Source organism: Leguminivora glycinivorella, chromosome 5 (genome assembly GCF_023078275.1).
Source record: "Leguminivora glycinivorella isolate SPB_JAAS2020 chromosome 5, LegGlyc_1.1, whole genome shotgun sequence".
Lineage (NCBI taxonomy): Eukaryota > Metazoa > Arthropoda > Insecta > Lepidoptera > Tortricidae > Leguminivora > Leguminivora glycinivorella.
Window position 1 is genome coordinate 3,310,917 of NC_062975.1, and position 25,033 is coordinate 3,335,949.

Genomic DNA, 25,033 nt, shown 5'->3' on the forward strand with positions numbered 1-25,033 from the left:
TATTTCATACATGCAGCAATTTGGGAAAAGTGCACCTAGTTAATGCACAATTGCACATGGACCCAATTTTTTGACCCATTTACACTTATCTAATTATAAAATGTACATAACATTTCGAGACTTTTAACCGGGCCTTATTTGTATGTAGATTACAGATGCCCTTAGTTGGTAGATGAAGTGAGTGTTATATACGTTTTAATTCTATGGTAACAGAAATGCTGATATGTAAGTATAAATAAGTTTTAAATAATAAAAATATCAAAAGTATCTATAGGTACGTTTAAGTACCGATACCTAGGTTTAAATTTAGCTGGCAAATTAGTTAAGCATTTTTATGGTTGGTCTTGTTCAGTGCTAAGCCTTGTATTTCTAATGCTAGGTAGGTAATATGTATACACAACCCTAGAAAATTAGAAATATAAGATGCATATGTAGCTTTCCATCTGAAAAAGGTCCTTATGCTTCATATGCAATAAGATTTTGTTTGGCAGATTTTTTGTTAGAATTCTGCTAAAAAGTTCTAATTACCTTGGAACATAATCCGGTGTCTGGTAAGTATAATAGGTACCAAATTGTTACCTAGTTAAATTTTCCTACGCTGTCACTTCTGTCAAACATGTGCAAAAAAAACGAATAAGATTTACATACATTTTTGGTAGGTAGATACTGTCAACCAATTATGTAGAATCCTAGGCCACTCTAGAACCCTGTCGTATTGACACCGTCCTTTATTTGCTACAGAAGTAAGTTTTACTTTTACTGTGAAAGGGTCTAGATTGGCCTATGACCTAGGATTCAGATTAATTGGTTGATTGTACGTACCTACTCCTATAATATGGCTTCTCTTTGAAATCGAAAATGTTTTAGCTTTTTACATACCGAATAACTTTATTTCGCTAACAATGTGACTATCTTAAAAGAAATCATCTTTTAAGATAATCACATTATGTATAAGATAAGGAATTGTTTCTACCATTCCTTAAAACATTACAAATTTGCATTTTAGTCAAATCAGTACACTTAATATCTTCACGGAGTCCAAAACATTATGCATCAGAAGTCCGAAACTAGACAAATATAGAGAGATTAGAGAGCGCTTGAGCGCGAGTAAGTACTTGTGCCGGCGACGGACGCGGGTGTGTGCGTGCGCCACGCGCACGCACACAGGGCCTCTCTGTGGGTTCCACCCCCGTCAGCGCGACGGCGATAAAGACCTAAAAATCTCAAATTTGAATTCGTGCTTCGGTATCGTATCCTCTTAACGGAAACCGAAGGTTTGGTTTGAATCAAATTTCGGCCGAAGCCGTTGTATGGACGTGATAAGATCGTTGAATGAAATGTCTGTGAGCCTTGTTTTCCACATACATGTCATACATGGACGGAAAAACAGTGCAGGTGAGTTAGTAAACATGTAATAACAGTTTTCACCCCGAGGATATAATATATATCAAAGATGTACGGTTACACAGAACTTAATTTAATAGAAGAAACAAATTCATATATTTGTATAGGGGCCGAGCGTGTCAATTTTGTACTGAAGTTGATTCTTGCCTGTAATTTTAAATATGTCTCAGGCTCTTGATTGTTCATAATTTTTGTGTTGTGTTGTTGCAATTGAATATCACGTAACGAGGCATTTTTATGTTTTGGTTGACTTCAACCTACAAAAATTGACGCCCGAAAGCTGCAAGCTGCGAGTAAAGACGGACAACTCAGTGGATTTCACTGAGTTCATTTGACACGCTAAGTAGATACGTTTGCTTGATCTATGGTATATATGACATCTGTGTACGGTTATGTATTATTTTATGCTTGACTTGTATTTAACTATTCTGTCTATTATTATTAGTTTATACTTTATAGTAGATAAGATAACAGTCAGACACCCTCGATAATTATATCTGTGTTAAAAATGTAAGTGAAAATCAAAACCACAAAAAAAAACACACTGCTACACTGCCAACAAAACTATTCGATAGCAAAATAAATAAACTATCATTGGGATACACGGAAGGATGCGACCCTTACTCGGGGAAAACGTGTCTAAAAATGTAAGCACGCAATAACAGAACAAAGCCAAAGCAAAATATTGCTGGTCAAACAAAGTTTGTCACAAGAAAAAGTCGAGAAAACAAAGCCACACTGCCAATACGTAATAAAAAACCAATAAACTCTCGCGCAAACACATGCAGTGCCTGCTCAAAGCAAGCGCGTCTGTGACTATTGTGACCGAAGAATAACATCATAAGACCACACTTACACTTTGTCATTAGAAAAAGGTGGTAAAATTCAATTACATTTTAAATCTTTCCGCCTTTTTCTAGTCACATAAACGGCTTGCCAGATTATAAAGGATCTGTCACGCGCACACACTGGCACTCACGTGGATGCAAGGAAGGGTGCGGCCCCTGCTCGGAGCAAGCGCGTCGACCGCGACCACTGAGCAGCACGTCGCGGCGCGTGCGCTCCGGCGCGCCATCGTCCGCGCGCGCGCCGCCGCCGTCCTCCCGGCCCTCCTCCATCACGCAAGCAGACATCACTATTTTTAATCCAACACTTTACTCGCACGCGGACACACACGAAGCGAGCGCTAGCATACGCGATTTGCATACAGTTTACTCACCTTACGGTCTTTTGGTATACCTTTGTATCACTTGACGTTAACCTGAAATAGAAAGATTGAACGTTAGTACACAAAGATACTGAGAAAAAAATTACCTACAGCGCTGCTTATTACTATCAGGAGGTCTCTTAAGTATATCTTAAAATTCTAAATATAGTTTTACCCCCTTATTCATAAACGTACTCTAAAGTTATCAAGCCGATAAAGATCGTTTGTCCTTTTCTATCACACTCAATACGTCGGAAAGGGACAAACGAACTTTATCGGCTTGATAACTTCAGTGTACGTTTATGAATAAGGGGGTTAGTATCTCATTGGATAAATGGCGTTAACTATACCTATATCTCATTATACCGTAATCCAGTAAAGGGACCTAATTGGGGACCACGGTTCCGGGTTTCGTGTAAACCTACCCGGGGCCCAGTTCTCGTGTAACATTAATACATTCGATCCATTATATTAGCGTCTGTACGGATCTGCGAATTTTAAGTATCTGGGTTCGGACCTTCGGACCGTTTTTTGCGGATATGAGCCGAACGAGTAATCTAGACGGACGCACTGCACGGGTAGCTGTACGTGCTTTGGCGGGTTCGTGTCGTTCGTAGGCTTACCACCGCCAGGTCTTACTCGTAGACAGAACACGGCTACACGGGTAGTTATATCAAGAATTCAAGGGTCCTAATTCTTATAGGAGCACAAAAAGAGTTATCAAAGGCGACAAACCAGGGTACCTACCACCGTGGCCGCGCAGTCCGGACTATAGCGTCTATAGCAGTGTAAGCTGAAGACGTTAGCTTGATTCTGGTCTCAGCCACCGATGGATTTCTTTACTTTCATTTAGTGTATGATATCTAAGTATTTCAGCTAACAATCCTTTTTATAGATTATGAAAACTTTTGCTAACTGATAACCGGACTTACTGGACCTAATCGGATAGTATCCCTGAACTTCGTTGTTTCTGAGCATACGATAGGCGTCTATTCAGAGTAAACTATTTTGATAGAACACATGCGGAGCACAACAGCCCTGAGCCCATTGTTTATCGGTATTCTATAATCCTACGTTGAAGCTTCTAATGCTTCTATCGAGTAACCATCGGGCGTAGCACACTACTTGGATAAACTTTATCGCATCGGTGCGTCCCTATCGCACTTACTAAAGCGCGAAAAGGACGACCTGGCCCCGTAGTCGAATGACATTTCTACGACGCGAAACGAAAACGAAACGCCGCGAAAGGTAGTCTGGCTCTATCGCGCCAATACGCAAGAGGGATAGAGATAGATATCTACGAGCGTTTCGTGAGCGTTTGTGCCATTCGGCTACGTACCCTGATGTTATATCGTTTATCACGCGACCGTGCTTGCCTGCCAGTTTAGGCGTGGGACAATTTAATTATCATTACAGCTGTAAGCTTTCGCAGCGGTTAGTCCCTTTAATTATTAAACAAATTGATTATGGCATAACAATCTAAGCATAAATCGATGAAGGTATCGCTGCCAAGCCTCATGCCTGGGCTCTATACTCGTAGCACATGAACATGCATGGGGGACCATTTTTTAACAATTAGTATAAGTCTAGTTTTAATTTTCCTTGTTGATTAGTTTGCTTTGTTTTTATTATTTAATTTGTACATTTTTAATGCCTATTATATTACTATTATGTTGGGATATACCTACATATTTACGTTCAGTATAGTTTCTACTATTTATAATTTGTATCATTTGTATATAAATAAAAGTAGGTACCTACTTTTACCATTTGCAGTTTAGATGACAAAGCAAAAATAAGAAAAATGTTAACTATGTGGCAAACTTGGAAGTTAAGGAATCTCTTGGACTATAATTTTAACACTAGAATTGTAAAACACAAATATTGAACAAAATATAGGAACCAAAAGTCCTATATTTATTTTAGTATTTGTGTTTTATGTGTATCGTTTTAACTACAATAAAAGCCTTCTTGAGCTTACCGTAAGTGCGTTTTCACATTATCCGATCCGATATCGGATGTCGGACCGATATGCCATACATTGCAGGTGCCATCTTGGATTTTTTCTATTGAAATCCTTCCGACATCCGATATCGGATCAGATAATGTGAACACGGACTAAGACTTAGTCAGTCTAAAGTAAAAATGTCACATGTCAATGTTAGTTTTTATACCTCATAGTAATAATAAGGTCGTCACTAGACAGACGCCCTCTTAAGTAAATCGCAAAAGTAAATAGGCAAATGCAATTTATAAAGATTCTTAAAAAATTTGAAATGTAATTAAAGTTTGGACGCTTTCACAGTCCAGCGCCCTCTTTATGGGTCACGACGAACTTTCCACACAAATAATATGGATCAAGTTAATTATACTTTTACAGTAAACATGCCGAAATCAACCTAATAATTAACCGGTGCAGACGTAATAAAAGTCGTTAAATTTTATCGTAATTATTGTGAGTATACTAACATACATAACATAAGGTACCGCGGGGCAATTTTCAACTGATCGATTTTTTCCATGTGTTACATTATTATGAGCTCCATATAATTATATTAAACTCGTGCCATATACTTATATGACCAGTGGGCACTATTAAATAATGCAAAAATATACTTAAATCATAAAAATACAGAAGTCTAAAATTTCGACTTTATGACATCGATGGGAGGAAATGAGTGTCAACCGCAATAATATCCTAAAATGTTACATACATACATATATACATGCAATCACGCCTGTATCCCATAAAGGGGTAGGCAGAACACATGAAACTACTAAAGCTTCAGTGCCGCTCTTGGCAAATAAGGGGTTGAAAGAAAACGAAACTGTGACATTAAAAAATGTTAGTTATTGATAATCTAACAAACCATCATAATTACCTACTCATTAAGTCCATAAAATATCACGAATCGACAAATACAAATCGATAAATAAGATGTTTCGGCGGGTCTTTTCGGCGAACACATCTTTGTTCCCCAGTCGTTAACCAATTTGCTTCAATTGGGCGGAGTGCTATTTTCGTAACCTCATTAAGATTCCGTTGAATGGAGGTTTCGCCAGACTATCCTCGGAGGCTTAACAAGCATTTATTTACAAAATATAGAGCAATAAGCACAGTTTTCACGCATTTGACCACTGAACAAGCAAATATATGAAAATACTGGTACCTGTGTGACACACTGTGTGTCATGAAAATGTGATGTTATGATATTATTAATCTTCTTCTTCTTCTTCAACCTAGCGTTTTCCCGGCCTAGCGCCAGGGTCCGCTTTCCTGATATTATTAATAATTTAAAATATTTTTTGTTACTTGAAAACACAGTGATTTAGTGTATAAAAAATGGTACAATAAACTAGAAAAAAACACAAAGGTTTTGTAACAATGTTAGTGTTTTCGTGTCATAATTACCCCCACTGACTCTACAATGAAAAGTTGAAACGTGAAATATTTGTCCATAGCGTGCTCAACTTTTCACAATTTACCCATATAATGCAAGTACTTACACCGGCACTATCACGTACGGCAAACATCCGCCATGCTCAAATTCCAGAACACGAGGCGATCAATTTTACGAATATTATAAAATGTACACATTAAAAAATGTAATGTAAGATTGGAACGAGTTCCAACGACATTGGTTTGATGGGAATGATGACTGGATTATATTTTTAATACAGCTAGAAATATTCAAATTCATAAACAGTAAACTTAAGGTGATGCAAAGACTTTCTTCGTTTTCCACATTACCGAATTCCTACTTCTACTTCTGACAGGGTAAAGACATGACTGGTTAAAAATATTTGACAGAGTTTTGACCGGCCCTGTTACTCGCGTATCAGTGGAAAATAACAGGAACCGCATGCATACCTATTCAGCGAGAAATAACCACCTCAAAACGTCGAACCTATTACTTCGTTTTTTTCTTTATTTACAAAATAAAGTTCTCATTGGTTGGCCCATCCAAATATTGTCCCAAACTAACAATCGGGTAACAGGCGTAACAGACGATCGATCCTGTAACAGCGCCAGGTCAAACTTATTATCGTAATTGGACAATCCCGAGGGTGGCCGGCACGTTATATTTATACCGGATACAAACATATTACGTACATAATATACAAACAATCATATTGACCTACTAGTAGCGTATCAACCCAAGCTGGCCGATTACCTACCTGAAGCAGGGTTTTACGTTTTATCTACTACTACGTTTCCTTAAAAGATATATCCATTGTTTGTATTTACGTAAGTAGGCACTGAAGTGTTTATGATTTCAGTAGTATAGTTGTGGTTATTTTGTGTGTAATGTAAAAAAAAACATAAAAAAATCAAGTTCCCATTGTAGGCTACTAAAATCCTACATAAAAATTTGGTAGCAAAACATGACCGCGATTTTACCTTCGCCCCATTCTACTTAACATAAAAGCGTACCATCTTCTTTCATCCATGTTGGAACTTCTGCCACTATGATTAATAAACAAGACTACTGGACAGAGATAAAGTTCATACATCTTTATTAAGAAGATAGCATATCTTCATTGTTCAGTGACTAGCTTTAGAAGCGCTTCAAATTATACCCGTTATTACATTTATTTACGAATACATGCTGTTTCAATATAATATATCAGGGGCTTTCCTCGTTCGCGTGCAGTCAAAGTTTATTATCAAATTTTATACGCTTTTAATTCCCGGATTAGTTCATAATGCGTGAAACTGTATTGCGTGCGGAACTTTCAATTCCGGCAACACGACGTATATTCAGCACCTCATCAGTATGCTAAGCTATGCCGACTGTTGGTAAATGTCGGAAGGATTTTACGTCAGATCCACTTGGCGCGTCGCTGTAAAATGTAGGTAATTTTACCGTCTACAGCTACATTTTACTATTTATCTTATTATACCATGACCTTGACGGATTTGATAAGGACTGGTGGAAAACGGGTCGAGACCAGGATACGTGGAAAGGGGAGAGTGAGGCCTTTGCCCAGCAGACACTTTGACAGACTCATTAAAAAAATCGAGCTTGTAACTTAACTCAGGTTAAGTGAATTAAGTATAATACTAAATAATAAAAAATATACATCTTCACAACAGTAATGTGTCGCTTAACTTCAAAACTGGGTAAATCCATTCTGCTATAAGGCTGATTATCTCTCATATCATATGATATTTTTTATATATTCAACCTTAAAGCAAATGGATTTACCCAGGTTTGAAGTTAAGCGACACAGTTATAAATGTAGGGTATTCAAAAGCAGATTTACTTTACGTGTCAAAATAAAAATGCGTACACATTACCAAAAATAAACATAAATTGCTAAAGTTAAATTTCTCGCGATTTCTCTGCGAAGGATGTCTCAAGATGTTGATCCACAAACTCGTGACACGGGGCAGGTTACTAGGGGTCATGACTCATGAATCATGACCGAAATATATATTACAATACAGTGGGTTCACTAAGAACAGACGTGTCGTGTGCGTAGATGAAAACACTTGACTTCCAAACTTTTATCGGTGCACGAACGAAACCATTTGGTATATTATGTTATCTAGCGTCCAATAAATAAATAACCTGTTTACTTACAGCTACGCGTAATTTTAGAACAAAACGGGACTTAATCGCGTAAACACTTACATTTATATTTGGCCCGACGTTTCAAACATCACATCATGTTCGTGCTCACGGGTAGACTGACGAGGAATTGCATCAACATCTTCTAGCCGCGCGAGTTTCTCGAACTACCCGCACTTGTTCTTGATTATTCACTTTTGCACTAGGGTTGTCACTTTGCTACGAAGATGTTGATGCAATTCCTCGTCAGTCTATCCGTGACCACGAACATAATGTGATTTTCGAAACGTCGGGCCAAATATAAATGTAAGTGTTTACGCGATTAAGTCCCGTTTTGTTCTAAAATTATGAGTGCAAATCGTGTTAGTCTAAATCAATATGTTACAGCTGCGTGTCTCTTATATATCACACACCTATCGTGTATGCACATTGATTACTCGATTAAACTTACACTCAAAACTCGTAGCAATACTTACTCAAGCAATTCCACTTCAATCTAACTTTACTGCTGGCGACCATACGCTCATTTGAATGCAGCCTGTAATGCATGTGTAATTACGAGTACATAAATTGGTATCGAGTGCACCCACTGATTCATTATCTGTAATCAATCCCGGAGAGACTCGGGGTTTTGCTGAGAAAACCACGATCCATTGTGCTTCACCGACATCCTGTAAGAGTAATTATTTATTAATGCCTTATATTTTGATTTATCTTACTGTTATTTATGATGAAAGTATTAAAGAATATCAATTGACTCATACTAGTCACTGGTTTCCGCCATGTTGGATTGTTATAAAAATGGCGGACATACAGTGACGGTGGCCAGTTCGAGTACAGACGAGTTGTAGTGAAGAAGTCTTGAATTATTTATTGTAAATTGGTTGTTAATATGTTTGTTATAAGCGAATAAAGTAAAGTGATGGTACAAGTAATAGTTTTCATCATCAACCCGGTAATGTCCCCAACAGGTCAGAAATGGGACGAAACAAGAATCTGTAAAGATTTTTGCCACGCCACACGAACGTAAGGTTTTCTTTCCTTTGGTTTTTTTTTTTGTGGAAGTACCATTATCTTACTTTACGAAACATGCACTGAAATTGTTATGGTAAGTGAGACATTTATTTTTCTTTCTTTGGCGTTGTAGAACTGGTTTGATAATCTACCGTCATGACTATATTGCAAAATCTGATGGAATAAAATAATTGTGGTAAATTATATCAATAGATCAATAATACGCATAAAACAAAAGTATAATTATTGATAAAACGTGCAGTAGTCAATCACTTCTCATTATTTAACATTATTGTTAAAAAAAAAAGATGTCATCATTACATTTACTTACCCTCAGTACTGTGTATTATTAAAAGTTATAACGATTTCTTATTTTTATGAATCCAAAATGGAACACAACTTGTTCAGAAAATTGCATATTATTTTACACATTAAGCGCTACGATATGCTGCAGCGGTCAATTTGTGACAGTATGTCAGTAGTGTAATATTGGTGCACCTGGATCAAAGAAGATCCAGGTGCCACCAATATTACACATTAGAATACTAATTTGAATCGATCGATCATTCAAATACTCATTTTGCATCCATTCAAGATGTCACGTATTCAAGTAGTGAGGTATTATAATGCTAGTAGGTACATCTAGCTACCACCAATATTACATATTATAATAGGTACTAATTCGAATCGATCGATCATTAAAAAATTTTTCGTTCACTTAAGAAGTCTCATATTCAAGAAGTGAGGTAGCAGAATACTTGTAGATTACGTAAATGTAACTGCAATAAATATTACACGTTCGAATACTTTTCAAAGCAATCCAAGAAATCATCATTCAAATATTAATTTCGTCTCCATTCAAGAAGTCATGTATTCAATGGAACTAGCGAGATAGGAGAATGCTTGTACTAGGTACATCTAGTTGACTCGTTTTACCTACCTATTCAAATATGTGCTAATTTTACATCAATTAAGGAAGTCATGTATTTAAGAGGGGGATATTTAGAATATTAGTAGGTAATTAACACGGTATAACTATAATCGAGTTTTTGTATACATTGAGGTATGTAATCTGAAATCTCTAAATAGAAATGTCTACCCGATATGAGTAATGATTTTGATTTCGTACTGATGAGTTAGGTACTGTTCTCTTAATAAGATATTATTTTATAGTTTTATGTACCTACTCTAGGTAATTAACATTGAGGTAAAAGTTGGATATAGTTAAATGAAATTACGTGTACTTTTATAATGTTTATTAACTTAAGAACTATGTTCATATTACACAATCACATTAAATTGTACCCTTATTCGATGGTGTACCCATGTGGCGTATCTGAGGACAAACCTTCGTCTATCTTGTCAATTACTCTACGCGTTAATTCGTAAACTTGGTCTAATAACGTATTTTTCACTACATATTGGGCACACAGCTCGGCATTACATTTACATATATGTTCAAAGTTCTCATTCAATTTGTTACTGTCGTAAATTTCTATTTTGATGACTTTTGTACCTCCATTCCGATGTGGTTTTTTGATAAACGAGTAAACGGGTGTTGCCTTCCTCTTGACCCCCAAGGACAGACGTCTCACCCCTGACTCCCGTTCACTCTGACTTTGAGTTTGGGATGATGCCAAAGGAACGAAGTTGAATAGGTGTTCTGATGTATCCTGTAATTAATAATTAAGTTATTAGTTTAATGTTAACTACGAGTATTAACTTTTAATTAAATGAAAACTTGAAATAAGTTACATTAATAATAAAATATTTTATTGCACACAAAAAAAAAACATAAGTTACAGAGAAATCCGATGAAATTAACGAAGTAGGTGACTACAGGTGGACTTAGCGCTAAGCAGACACATACATTAAAAATTGTATTTACTTAATTATTATTTTATATCAATTACGTATGAGTAATGTAACCATTATAATTTGAAATTATTTTATAATAATAATACAAACACTCACTCTAAAAAAAATACTTACCGACATATTTTCCGTAGAACTAATCGCGTTGAATATATAAGAGTAAATAATATTTTCACTTATTTTCGGGGGTTTATATCTGAAATTATTGTGTTATTAGAGTTCAAAATCAAACGTTTAAAAAAAATGACATCACATTGTATTGAGATACGATTGGATTTACGATGTTAGCAATAATGCACTAAAGCAAATAAAATATACTAGCTCCGATCGCGACATTGTCTGTTTTTCTAAGATTAAAACCATAAAATGAATTTAATGAATAAAAAAAATATATGGTAAGTACCTTCACGTATTTGTTTTATATTATACACGGTGATCTGATTTTGCTGCGTTGTGGGATTTGCAATCGATGATTGTTTCCACCGACTAAGTGCTGAGTTGCGTTTTTCAATCACGTTGACAAATTTCATATAGGTATTGCGTTAGCTCCACGTGAATTTTCACTACTTAAGCTCCTCAGATCGATCCTCTTGATTCATTCCGCTACACAGGAAGCAAGGAAAACCCACTGTTCTCTCTACTGAAGCTACAAGGACATCATCATCATACAATGTAAGTGTGAATAAATGTATATTGTAATGTTGCTTATATAATTTTGACGACTTATCTGACCTACTGGTTAGTGACTAGCTACTAAGCCAGGGGCTTCTGGGTCGAATCTCAGTAAGGGTTTGTGTGATGAACACATATATTTGTTCCCGAGTCATGGTTGTTTTCTATGTGTTATTATGCGAGTACTCGCAACGCAAACTTACTGTAGGACTTAGTAAGAATATCCTATATTATTTATTTATTTATATTCGCAAAGTAACAAACTCGTAAAAATAATTAATCATTATTCAAATAAAACAACGTTAGAGTAATGGAGAATTATAATTATAAATGAATTATTTTAATAGCACATTATTTATTTTATTTCCAGGTCAAAACCCTCGTCCCACGCTGAAGATTTATATCTCTCATCCTCCACGGAGGAAGATTCGTCGGCACCGCCGCCGCCACCGCCGAAGGTTGACGTGATCGACAAAAAGAAAAATCCAAGCCGCCAACATCGACGAGCTCGAGCAAGAGGTAGGTGTATACATAAATATTAGATAGTTGTGTGTTCTCAAAACCATAAAATAGCCTTTACGTAGTATTCTAACGCAGATTATAAATTAATAATATTTTAATAGTAACTTATTTTTATTTCCAGGTCAAAACGTTCGTCCCATACCGATTCGTATCTCTCATCCTCCACTGAGGAAGATTTGCCAGCACCGCCACCGCTACCACCGAAGGCTGACGCGGTCGAAAAAAGAAAAAATCCAAGCCATCGACATCGTCAGCAAGCTCGAGCAAGAGGGTCAGAATAGCTCCTGTGAAGCCGCGGCACGGCACTGCAGCGGAACTATTCGGTGCCGATAGCGATGACGAGGGATTAGAAGCGAACCAACCTGCAGGGGAGGGTAAATTATTATCGTACATTTCACGACGACTTGCGAACGGTTTTGCTCGTCAGACAAATCCTGATAAAAAGGGCACCCACTTTGTTGAGGTCAAAGTGTATAAATGCGATGATATTGAAAAGGTGACACCAGTAAATCGATGGCGTCATGCTGTAGTAAATATTAAAAACCGAACCGATGATAATACTGAAGCTTGGAGACACTTGGCTAATTTTATTCACGCAACGCGAAAGGAATACCGAACATGTGCGCCGTCATTTGTTAGCAATTATTATTGATCAATTTAAGCCCTCGTATATATCTCTTATTACCACACTTATTAGTGCATCTGTAATAAAATACGAGGATTATAAATAAATGACTAATAAATAACGAGCTGATATTTGTGGTATTCCTTTTACGTTCTGTGAATAATTTTAACTAAATGTTCAAACGTGTTAGAGTGAATTTATTTCTTTTTCGTACATAGAATTATTCCTTTTTGTAAAATATGGGACCAATTGCATAGATTGAACTATGCGTGGATCCAACTATCCTGAACACAACGTAAAAGTAATAGCACAGATGTGAGCCCTCATTTATTTGTTGACATCTATTAATAATGTTTTTTACCCATATTCATTTTGAATTACATTACCTATGTTATGAAATGGAATATAAGTATTATATAATACATACTTTAATTAATTATAAATGTATATCTATTGTAGTACTAATTTGGAATAAAATGATATCTATAAAGTGTGTTATTTTGTTTACAGTGGGATCACGTAACCGTCCGTTATCCAGAACTATTTTAATGAAATGTGACAAATGTCAAATTAAATTGCCTAAGAATGAATACAATGCCCATTTGAGAACTAATTTACATAAATCGAATTGCATATTGAAAACTGATTTGAATAATATTGAAATTATAGCAACAGCCTTTAAAAACAGAATAGTCACCTATCGTCTGAATGCAACACAAAATGAATACGTAACTCCTGAGACGTTTTTGTGTGATATCAAAAGTAACATTATGAAAGTTGTAGAAATGTCATTACGGGAACATAAAAGTATCAAAATAAACTATGAGCTTTTCGTTTACTTTACATTACCTCATTCAGGCAAACAACAGTTAAAGTCATTCAATACAAAATATGATGTTATTTATGAAAACACAAATATCAATGAACTGTTTGAAAATACGATTGAACATTTAAAAAATAAAGTTATAGAATTTGAGCACCGTGAATCAGGCTGGTCTTTTGTCGCAATAAGTCATTTAGAAGTTAACGTAAACAAGTATTGTCCGATGCGAGGAGGTACTTACATACCTTTACCCCCAAGTGTCAAAAATACTAAAAGCTGCATTAATATTCAAAACAACGATAATTGTTGCTTTTTATGGAGTATACTGGCTGGTCTATATCCTGCAAAGAATAATGTGTGTCGAACTAAATCATACCCGCACTATTCAGATGTTTTAAATATCGATGGAATGTCATTCCCATTATCAGTCAGCGATATACAGTTATTTGAAAAAAATAACCCTGATATAAGCATTTGTATATATGGATTGGATAATAAGTATGCAGTAACAGGTCCTCTATATAGATCCAAATCAAAGAAAAATAATCATTTTAATCTATTATATATTGAAGTCGTTGGTAAAGGACATTACTGTTTAATTAAAGACCTGGTACGATTAGTTAGAAGACAAGTAACTTTACATAGAGGCCACATGCATTTCTGTGACTCATGTTTGCAATTTTTTAAAAGCGATAATAAATTTAAAACACACCATTGTTCCGAAATTGTAACAGTTTTACCTAATGAAAATACTGTCATTCAATTTAAGAACTTCGAACGTAAACAAAAAATCAATTTTATTATATACGCTGATTTTGAAAGTATGTTAATTAATTGTAATTCAGACAGTAGTAAAAATACGCAAAACCTAAAAAAGCATGTCCCGACATGTTTCGGTTATTACATATGCTGCTCGCACGATGCAAGTTTGAATAAATATGTTTCTTACAGAGGTGAAGATTGTGTAAAAGTTTTTGTTGAATGGTTAATAAACGATATTCATGAAATTCACAACATACTAATTAAAAATAATCCTATGAATCCATTAACATATAAAGAAAAGTGTAATTATGAGAATGCTACACACTGTCATATTTGTAAGCAGTTTTTATTTGGTGACAAAGTCCGTGATCACGATCACATTACATCAGAGTACAGAGGTGCAGCTCATTCACTTTGCAATTTGAAATACAGAATCTGTTCCTTTATACCAGTTGTCTTACATAATTTGACGGGGTATGATAGTCATTTATTTATAGAAGAACTTGCAAAGTACCCCGGGTCTATCAAAATAATGCCACAGTCCAAGGAAAAATATTCAAGCATAACAAAAACTATATATTCTACTAACAAATCGAGCGCCAAACCAATTGAAATAAAGTTTATCGATTCTTTTCAATTTCTTAGTTCCAGTTTATTTGAGTTAACCAAAAGTTTGAATAAAGAGGATTTTGTTAACTTGTCTAAAGAATTTACTGATACCCACCACTTTCAGTTATTAACACGTAAAGGTGTTTATCCCTATGATTACATTGATTCCTGGTTGAAATATGAAGACAATAAACTACCGACAAAAGAAATGTTTTATAATACTCTAAAATCTAAACACATCTCAGATATTGATTATAATCATGCCGAAACTGTGTGGTCAGCTTTTAATATAATGACTTTAGGGGAATATACTGATTTATACTTAAAATGTGACGTCTTGTTGTTAAGCGATGTGTTTGAACATTTTAGAAATACAAGTTTGAAGCATTATAATCTAGACCCAGCCTATTATGTATCTGCACCTAATTTAAGTTGGGATGCTATGCTTTTGTTTACAGACGTAAAATTACAGTTAATACACGACTTAGAAGTATATCAGATGATAGAAAGAGGGATACGTGGTGGATTAGCCCAGTGTTCTCTTCGGAATTCAAAAGCAAACAATAAATACACCCCTGATTTTGATACTTCTAGACCCACCTCATATTTGATGTATCTGGATTGTAACAATCTCTATGGTTATGCTATGAGACAAAAATTACCTGTATCAGACTTTGAGTTTTTAACTTTAGATCGGGTTAGAAATTTTGACATACTGACTATACCAGAAAACGGTGAACATGGATACATTTTAGAAGTTGACATGAGTTATCCTGATCATTTACACGATCTGCATGCCGATTTGCCTTTTGCACCTGAAAGGTTTGTTCCCCCAGGTGGGAAGTCAGAAAAGTTAATTGCAAATTTATATGACAAATACAACTATATCATTCATTTCGTACATTTGAAGGAATGTTTAAAGAACGGGTTAGTGTTACAGAAAATACATCGCATTCTACGTTTTAGACAGTCTAACTTCTTACAAAAATATATTGATCTAAATACTCGATTACGACAAGAAGCTTCTACTTCATTTGAAAAAGACTTTTTTAAACTATTAAATAATGCTATATTTGGAAAAACAATTGAAAATAAGCGAAAACATTTACATGTTCAATTAGCAATAAAATGGAAAGACAATGACAATAAAACAAACAAACACTTAGGTGCAGAAAAAATATTATTAAAACCTAATGTAAAGAATGTATCCATATTTAATGAAAACTTTGTGGCTGTTCAATTAAGTCCTGAAAAAATTTGTTTAGACCGCCCGATTTATATTGGATTTACAGTTTTAGAATTGGCAAAAACACATTTATATCAATTTCATTATAATTTCATTAAAAAAACGTACAAAGAAAACGTGAAACTCTGTTATACTGATACTGATAGCCTTCTTTATAACATTATTACTGATGACTTTTACAATGATCTAAATAAAAACATATCAAAATATGATACTAGTAATTATGACCACAATAACCCTTATGGTATACCTAAACTAAATGCTAAAGTACCTGGTTTATTTAAAGATGAATTTGGTGGTACGGTAATTACTGAATTTATTGGATTAAGAGCAAAACTGTACTGTTTAAAAAATGTAAAGAAGACAATAACGAAAGCAAAAGGTGTCACAAAACCTATAACGAATAAATTAAGAATTAAACATTTTGACAAAGTTTTGCAAACAAAAAAAGTGTATACCCATAATATGAATATGATTCGATCAATCAAACATGTTTTATATTCACAGCAAGTTGATAAAGTAGTTTTAAACTGCAACGATGATAAAAGGCAGATATTGCCTGACAATATACAAACATTACCATGGGGGCACTGTAAGACTATATTTTAAATTATATAATAATGTGATACTAAAATTTGTTTTTGTTTGTTTTTTTGTACCTATCTGTAATAATCTCCAGAAATTTAATAAATTTATTTACTCTGTTAATCAATTGTTTTATTTATGTTAAGACATATCCTATAAAAAGCGTTGAGATATCATATTTTTTTCATAATAACAATGAAATTCATTAAGCATACCCAAACTCTGGAAGTAAATAATATAATCGTTGAAAATGACGTGCATAAAAATACAAGACATAGTACATTATTACCTAATACAATCCGCTGTATAATATGTGGACCTTCAAACTGTGGTAAAACTAATGTAATATTAAATTTATTATTACATGAAAATGGTCTAAAGTTTAAAAATATCTATTTGTATTCAAAGACCGCTTTTCAGCCAAAATATCGCTACCTCCAACTAATTATGGAGAAAATTCCAGATGCTAACTTTTTAATATTTAATGACAATAAAGACGTTATCCATCCAAATGATGCTATGACCAATTCAATCATGATTTTCGATGATGTTGTATGTGAAAATCAAGTGAACATTAGGAATTACTTTGCTATGGGAAGACATCGACAAATTGATTGTTTTTATTTATCGCAAACTTACTCCAAAATTCCGAAGCAACTGTTAAGAGACAATGTGAATCTCTTAATTGTTTTTAAACAAGATGATACTAACTTAAAACATATATACAATGAACATGTAAACACCGATATGGATTGGATAAAATTTAAAGAACTTTGTTCAATTATATGGGATGATTGTTTTAGCTTTTTATTAATTAATAAAGATTGTACACTAGATAAAGGACGATATAGACAGGGGTTTGATACATTTATTTACTTTTAAATTTCCCATTATTTAATGTTTTAAATGTTGACGAAGGCTCACTTGAAACTGAGTGCTCGTATTAAAAGGTTGGTGTCAAGACTGCTGAAATGGATACACATTTAAAAGATCAACTTATCAAAGCAGTAGATAACATAAAAAACAAAATAAAGAAGATAAATAATGAAGAACATGAAAATAATATTAATTTAAAAAAAGTTTTTAAACCTATTACTGAACCATTAGAAAACCTCGTTATGCAAAGTTCTTTTGTTAAACCAGCTATTAACATGACTACAAGTACAGATACGAGTGACAAATCTCAGAATTTAAATGATTCTATAGGATACAAAAATTTCAAAGAGATAATTGCTCCTGATCAGCATTCAGAATATTATGAATACTCTAATGTTAGTAATAAAACTTCTCAAGAACAAAATAATGATACACTTCTATCTCTAAAAAAGAAGACATGATTGATTTATATGAGGACATCAATATACCATTCGGGATTCGTAGCACGAATAAAAAGTTGATGATGGGTAATTCTGATGTATACTTGTCTTTGATAAATAAGACTTCCGATACTGAAAAACAATATGTTATTACTATAGACAACAAAAAATTTGAATTAACCGCAGGGTTGAAAGAACTATTGATGCGAAACAAACCCAATCTCAGTCTTGTTACTGAAAAAGATAAAACTGAATACAAAGAAATGTTAACCCGTACAAACGCACATAAACGAGATTTTGATCCAAACGGAAAATTAAAAGGAGACAAAGGTATAAAATATTGCAGTATTATCAAACCTCTCTTTTCACAATTACTTGACACTAACATTAAAACAGGTGGTAACTTACCTGCATTAAAACATTATAAAAGTAACACAGATTATATTTATTGGGATGATCCAAATGAATTAATTGAAAGGCTTAAACTTTTGATTGCATCCAAAGACGCTGGAAACACCAACCATGATAATGAAATTATATCAATTATTGAAGAATTAAAGGAAGCCGGTATTGTAAAGCAATAAAATAAATTGAAATATTATGTTAATGCTCAGTGAATAAATAAACGTGTCTTAGACATGACAAATAACAATGATATTTATAATTGTAAAGCAGAATTTAATAAAGTATTAAGTATAAAGGAGGAAAATATATTATCTAATACAATAAATACAGAAATAATAAACAAAATCGATGCCTGTATGAAAAAGGTGATGAATATAGATAAAAACATTTCGGTTTTAATGAATCGAGTAACAAAAGTTGAAAAGAATATTTCTAACAAAGAATTTGAATATAATATTAATAAACATTATGAGCAAAGCGGACGTCGTAAATGAAATTCATAAAAATGCAAGGGTGAATTTTCCTCGAAGAAGCGTCATTTTAAGAGATATTGATGACCTCTGGCAAGCAGATTTAATAGATATGCAGACTTTTTCAAAACTGAATGCTGGTTATAAGTACATATTAGTGATTATTGACTGTTTCTCAAAATACGCTTGGGCATTTCCACTCAAACGTAAGACTAAAGAAACCGTATCCAAAATGTTGGAAACATTATTATCAAGAGGACGTAAACCAATCAATTTACAAACAGACAGGGGTAATGAATTTTATAATAGTAATTTCAGAAAAGTTGTTCAAAAATATAATATTAATCATTACTCTACATTTTCCACCAAAAAGGCATCAATAGTTGAAAGACTTATAAGAACTCTTAAAGCTAAGCTGTATAAGGAGTTTAGTCTGAAGGGTAATTATAAATGGGTCGATGGAACTCTTGACCAGAAAGTTTCAGAATATAATCATACTTTTCATAGGACGGTGGGAAGAGCGCCGATCACGATCAATCGTAGTAATAAAGGAGTTGTATTACAAAGATACATTAAGAATTTACTAACAAAGAAAAACCCGGTTTGCAAAAGGTTTCGTATTGGAGATTTTGTAAGAGTTAGCAAGTATAAAGGATGTTTCGAGAAACGATTTACCCCTAATTGGTCAACAGAAATATTTAAGATAACTAATGTTCGAAATACTAACCCCACTACATATTATCTAGAAGACGCCAAGCGTAGGCCTATTTTAGGAGCATTCTATGCGCAAGAAATTCAGAAAACTTTGCATCCTCAAGTTTATCTTGTTGAAAGAGTGTTAAAACGTAAAGGAAATAAAGTATATGTTAAGTGGCTCGGCCTTCCACCGAGTGAAAATAGTTGGATTGATAAGACAAATCGTTTGTAATCGGGTTTAAATTTACTTTCACTGTTTTGTACACTCATTTGTATTTCAAACTCTACACTATAGAGACCAGTACAGACATATCCAACATTTAAATCTATTTCATAAAAAATGAAACGCACGAGAAATAATTCTGAAAACGAAAATAAGAAGAAACTTAGCAATCAGAAATTTGGAGCTGGCTTAAAGAAAACTTTTAATAATCTTGTTTCACACACTAAAAGACATATCAGTAATCTAAAGCCAAAATGTAAGAACATGCTAATGGAATTAGCGTATGCTGCTGCTCAAGAATTAGCATCGGACTTGCCTATACAATTACCCAGAGTGATACCAGTACCTAAAACTGGCGGATTTCTACCATTGATTCCAATTTTAGCAGGATTATCGGCTACAGGAAGTTTAGCAGGAGGTGTTGCGGGAATAAGAAAAGCTATTAACCATTATAAATCAGCAAAACGACAACTAGCTAAATTAAAGAGACATAATATGAAAATGGAGGGTAAATGTATTGGAAAAGGAGTGCATCTTAAACCCTACAAGGGTGGACTAGGAATTTATGTTACAAATAAAAAAAACTAGATGGCAGGCTACCCAATAGAGCATTGAGTAATATCGATATAATAAAACATTCGAAAAGTATTCCTTACTTTCGTGGTGTATTCATGAGAGATGAATTACCACCAAAACCATTACCGATGGAATGTGGTGTTATTAATTTAGATTCATCTGAAAATAACGGTACTCACTGGGTAGCCTATGGAAAAAATAAAAATTATATTGAATATTTTGATAGTTACGGAAATTTAAAACCTCCAAAGGAATTCATAAAATATATGGGAGCTAATATACGCTATAATTACGATAATATACAAAAAAATCATTTATTTAACTGTGGGCATTTATGTTTAAAATTTCTGAATTCATTCTGGCAGAAATATTATTAAATAAGTAAACTTATGTGTTTAATAAGACCAAAAACATAATACAACAATATTATAATAAACGATATCTTCTACCGTATCACATTCAACCTCGAACAGTGTCTAGAATCGGGTGTTAAGCATACGTTTACATAATTTTACCTTACAAAATCAAGTGATACATTATGTATGTTTTCAATAAAAGCGGAATTACAAGAATACCATCGAATATTCAACTCCCAGTCTTCAAAGGAGCAAGTCGATTAAATTCTAGCAAGAGAATTACTAAGAGCAATAAGTTATTTCTTCGTTCTCTTGGGTTTAAAATAAAATAAAATACTTATAATAAGATGTTGCATATCACAGATATTCCACAACAAGATAATTCAATTGAAAGCTATACCATCCATTCATACAATCCCTACAATCATAGCTTTAAGGAAAATGACGAAATCAGGATACCTATAAATCAACAAGATGTGTATGTATTACCATCTGCAAGCTCCATTTACATTGAAGGGTATGCAAGTGTATGGCGAGTAGATGCTGCTGGGAAAAAATAACAAAAGATGTAAATTTTACAAATAACCCCATATTATTTTTGTTCAAAGATATAAGTTACGAACTAAATGGGATTGAAATTGACCGGAATAAAAATTGCGGGATTACTACAACGATGAAATCTCTTATTTCAATGAATGAAGGAGAAAGTAAGAACGCTGCATTGTGGGGTTGGGATCTAAGCGGGAGTATTCTAAAGCAAGGTCATTTCTCCATTATAATACCTCTGAATAAAGTGCTTGGCTTCGCGGAAGATTATAATAAGATTTTAGTCAACTGTAGGCACGAACTTGTACTAAACAGAAGTAATTCAGTTTTAAATAGTGTTGTACTTGAAGAAAATGATCAAGTTCAAATTGATATCCATAAAATCCAATGGCGGGTACCACATGTTAGAGTTTCTGACCGTAATAGATTGCCACTACTAAAGTGCTTAGAGAAAGATCGATCTATACAACTAGCATTCCGGAATTGGGATTTGTATGAATATCCACTTTTACCTAAAACAACAAAACATGCATGGTCAGTAAAAACCGCTTCCCAGTTAGAAAAGCCTAGATATGTTATATTAGCATTACAGACTGATAGAAAACTAAACAAACTAAAAAATTCTACTATATTTGATCACTGCAATATAACTAACGTCAAATTATTTTTAAATTCACAGTACTTTCCATACGATCCTCTTAATTTAAAATTTAGCGAAGACAAATTTAGTATATTATACGAAATGTATGCCAACTTTCGTCAGTCGTATTATGGGGTCGGTGTCGATCCTCTGCTTAATCTGAACACATTAAAAAAAACTCCTTTATTTGTAATAGACTGCTCAAGGCAGAACGATTCATTAAAAACTGGCCCAGTTGACGTTCGAATAGAAATCGAGTCCTCAGAAGACATACCTGATAAAACGACAGCCTATTGTTTAATTATAAACGATCGGCTTGTCGAGTATAAACCTTTGAGTAATATAGTAAGGAAATTATCATGAATGTGATTTTGGATGTTCAAGGATTTAAAAATGAAAATAATCAATTTATACCAAAAGAAGTGGCGATTATTTCTCAAAAAAGTTTTCTTGTGTTTCTGATCAGCCCTCCCCATCCGTTCTATACCTTAACAAAGAAAGAACGTTCACAAGTCTCTTGGGTGGAAAAATACAAAGGAATATTATGGAATGAAGGCTATGTATCATATTTTAATTATAAGAATTTGATTGTTGATTACTGTAAAGATAAACACATTTATACAAAAGGTTATGAAAAAGTGCAGTGGGTGAAAGAAATAACAGACAGTGATAATGTTTATAATTTAGAACATTTTGACTGCCCAAATTTAAAGACTTTATGCGAAAAATATTCAAATAAATGTGATATTCAAAATTGTATATATCATGCTAATGTCTGCGCTTTTAAAAATGTATCATGCCTGAATAAGTGGTGTATAGAAAATAATGTTTTTTTTACAAAATAAAATATAATCATGAATACCTGTGTTATTATTTTAAAATTATGATGATCTATAAAACAAAATAATATAGGTAATAAGTAATTTTAGTACCATCATAAATATCAAACCTAAAGTCACTCGAACCAATTTGCAAATAAATAATCAATTAAAAATGGACAACAATGTGGAAGACATCGATGAAGTTCTTATTTATCAATGTCATATACCGACATGGACACCATATATTATACTGGTTTTCGAGTATTGGCATGAGTAATCAGAAAAGATAAATGGTTCGTATAGACTTGGTTACAAATTTGAATGTTTGAGTGTTACTTTTAGAATTGAATCTGATAAATCAGAACTTACTAACATCCTGCTACCTCGCTACTTGAAAAGGTGACTTCTTGAATGGACACAAAATGAGTAATTATTTGAATGATCGATCGATTAAAATTAGTATTCTAATGTGTAATATTGGTGGCACCTGGATCTTCTTTGATCCAGGTGCACCAATATTACACTACTTATGTCTTTAAGAAATCGTGGAGTTATGAGTAAACTGGCACTTTGTCAATAGGAATAAACTCTTGATTAAACGATTTTTCCTTTGTATTAGCAATGCCTCGAGTTGTTAAAAACGGCTAACAAAATTTTGCTTCAAATTCACATCTCGGTTTTTGAAAAGTGGTGACATTTATTATACCAGTAAGAAAATAATCATGGGTCAAATACTTGTTACTTAATTATGATACATATTCGAACTTATCAGATTATACAGATCTGGAATACAATTTAAAATAAATATTTAATTATATAAGCTGTGTAAAAATATGTAATCATAAAATATTCTAATATTGCAATTTCTTGAGTCAAGGGACACAATATTGGTAAAAAAAATACGTAGGTATACATATTATGACATGTTGATTTTAGTTCAAATTGAAAATTATAATACAGGGTTACTTGATATTTGATGCGTTAAGTACGATATTGATCATAGTATTTTTAATGTATACAAAAGTCATTTCCATCTGAGACGTGGCATAATGCCGGACCGTGCCCAAATCCTGGACTAAGTTTTTAAATACTTTGTGTGAATCGAATCCATTACATTAATCGTTAAATCGAAGTTGTGTCACTGTCATTCAATTCTGTCACTGAATTTAAAATTTAATGAAATTAACTTTATTGTATTTAAATGCCGGATTGTATATCCATCTGTTTTAATAATGTGACTTCTTATTGTAAAAAGGAAGTCTTAAGCTTAACCGTAACTAGAAATATTAAAGTTTTGCTATGTTTAATCTGATTGGCAAGAACATGATTGAATGTTACCATATAATATTAATTTCCAATCAAACTAAGTTCTAAATCTTCATCTGTGAAGCATATGTTGTACGTCAAGTCGTTTTAAAAAACATGTTTATCGTTATAGCAGTGGTATCGTTACAGCAGTTGTCAATCTATAACAACAATCTAATAATATGATCGTTATCATTTCTTTTAAAAAGTTTGGTCACCTCTGGTTGTTCGTGAAATCATTTTCGGATATACGAGTAGTAACTCGTTATAAAACAAAAATGTTTTTCCTTATATGATCAATCATCATTAGTATAAATCTCAAATATTTTAACTGTGTTATAGATTTTACAAAGTTTAATTCCATGAAAATTGAAGTGCTTGGTCTCCTCTTGCTTGTTGACGGCAGGCAAAAGGTTACATTTATTATTACTATTCTACAATGGCCAGTGATGGCGCAAGTATCTGATCAATGTATATCAAATCATTCTTCGTATATTACCATGATGATCATGGGTATGTATTCGATGGGAAATCGACAACTAATGTATAATGCTGTGAATTTAATCAATGATAATCATTGTTTGTTTCTGAAATAACACTAATTCAATATTAATTGCAATAATGATTTATATATTGCAATGGTGATAATTCAGGCAAATGAGATGACATCACAATTGGAGTCATGTCTTCATATGTAGTCATATGTAGAGTCATATGTAGAGTCATATGTAGAGTCATATGTAGAGTCATATGTAGAGT

The 25,033-nt window shown here is 33.5% G+C and overlaps 4 protein-coding genes across 5 annotated transcripts in view; 2 read left to right on the forward strand and 2 right to left on the reverse strand.

Moving 5' to 3' along the window:
- LOC125226452 (cAMP-specific 3',5'-cyclic phosphodiesterase-like) overlaps positions 1–2,537 on the reverse strand; it is a 729,130-nt gene extending 726,593 nt beyond the window's left edge. Inside the window, exon 1 of the mRNA XM_048130434.1 lies at positions 2,384–2,537. Within this exon, the coding sequence (XP_047986391.1) occupies positions 2,384–2,537 (154 nt within the window). The remainder of the gene's footprint in view (positions 1–2,383) is intronic.
- A 7,905-nt stretch (positions 2,538–10,442) lies between these two features.
- On the reverse strand, positions 10,443–23,487 carry LOC125226455. Of its 2 annotated transcripts, XM_048130439.1 has the most exons (3): positions 11,480–11,620; positions 11,194–11,272; positions 10,443–10,874 (listed from the first exon to the last, which is right to left on the reverse strand). In XM_048130439.1, exons 2-3 carry the CDS (start codon positions 11,197–11,199, stop codon positions 10,509–10,511), a joined length of 372 nt encoding a protein of 123 aa, XP_047986396.1. In that variant the 5' UTR covers positions 11,200–11,272; positions 11,480–11,620; the 3' UTR covers positions 10,443–10,508. The 2 variants fall into 2 exon arrangements, with proteins under 2 accessions (XP_047986396.1, XP_047986397.1); XM_048130440.1 differs by lacking the exons at positions 11,194–11,272; positions 11,480–11,620 and adding an exon at positions 23,339–23,487.
- On the forward strand, positions 11,615–13,367 carry LOC125226456. The gene is made up of 3 exons (XM_048130441.1): positions 11,615–11,748; positions 12,119–12,267; positions 12,392–13,367. Coding segments are annotated over exons 1-3 (363 nt in total). The 5' UTR covers positions 11,615–11,746; the 3' UTR covers positions 12,604–13,367.
- LOC125226449 lies at positions 12,490–16,968 on the forward strand. The gene is made up of 2 exons (XM_048130431.1): positions 12,490–12,644; positions 13,406–16,968. Exon 2 carries the CDS (start codon positions 13,444–13,446, stop codon positions 16,942–16,944), a length of 3,501 nt encoding a protein of 1,166 aa, XP_047986388.1. The 5' UTR covers positions 12,490–12,644; positions 13,406–13,443; the 3' UTR covers positions 16,945–16,968.
- Positions 23,488–25,033: the final 1,546 nt, after the last annotated feature.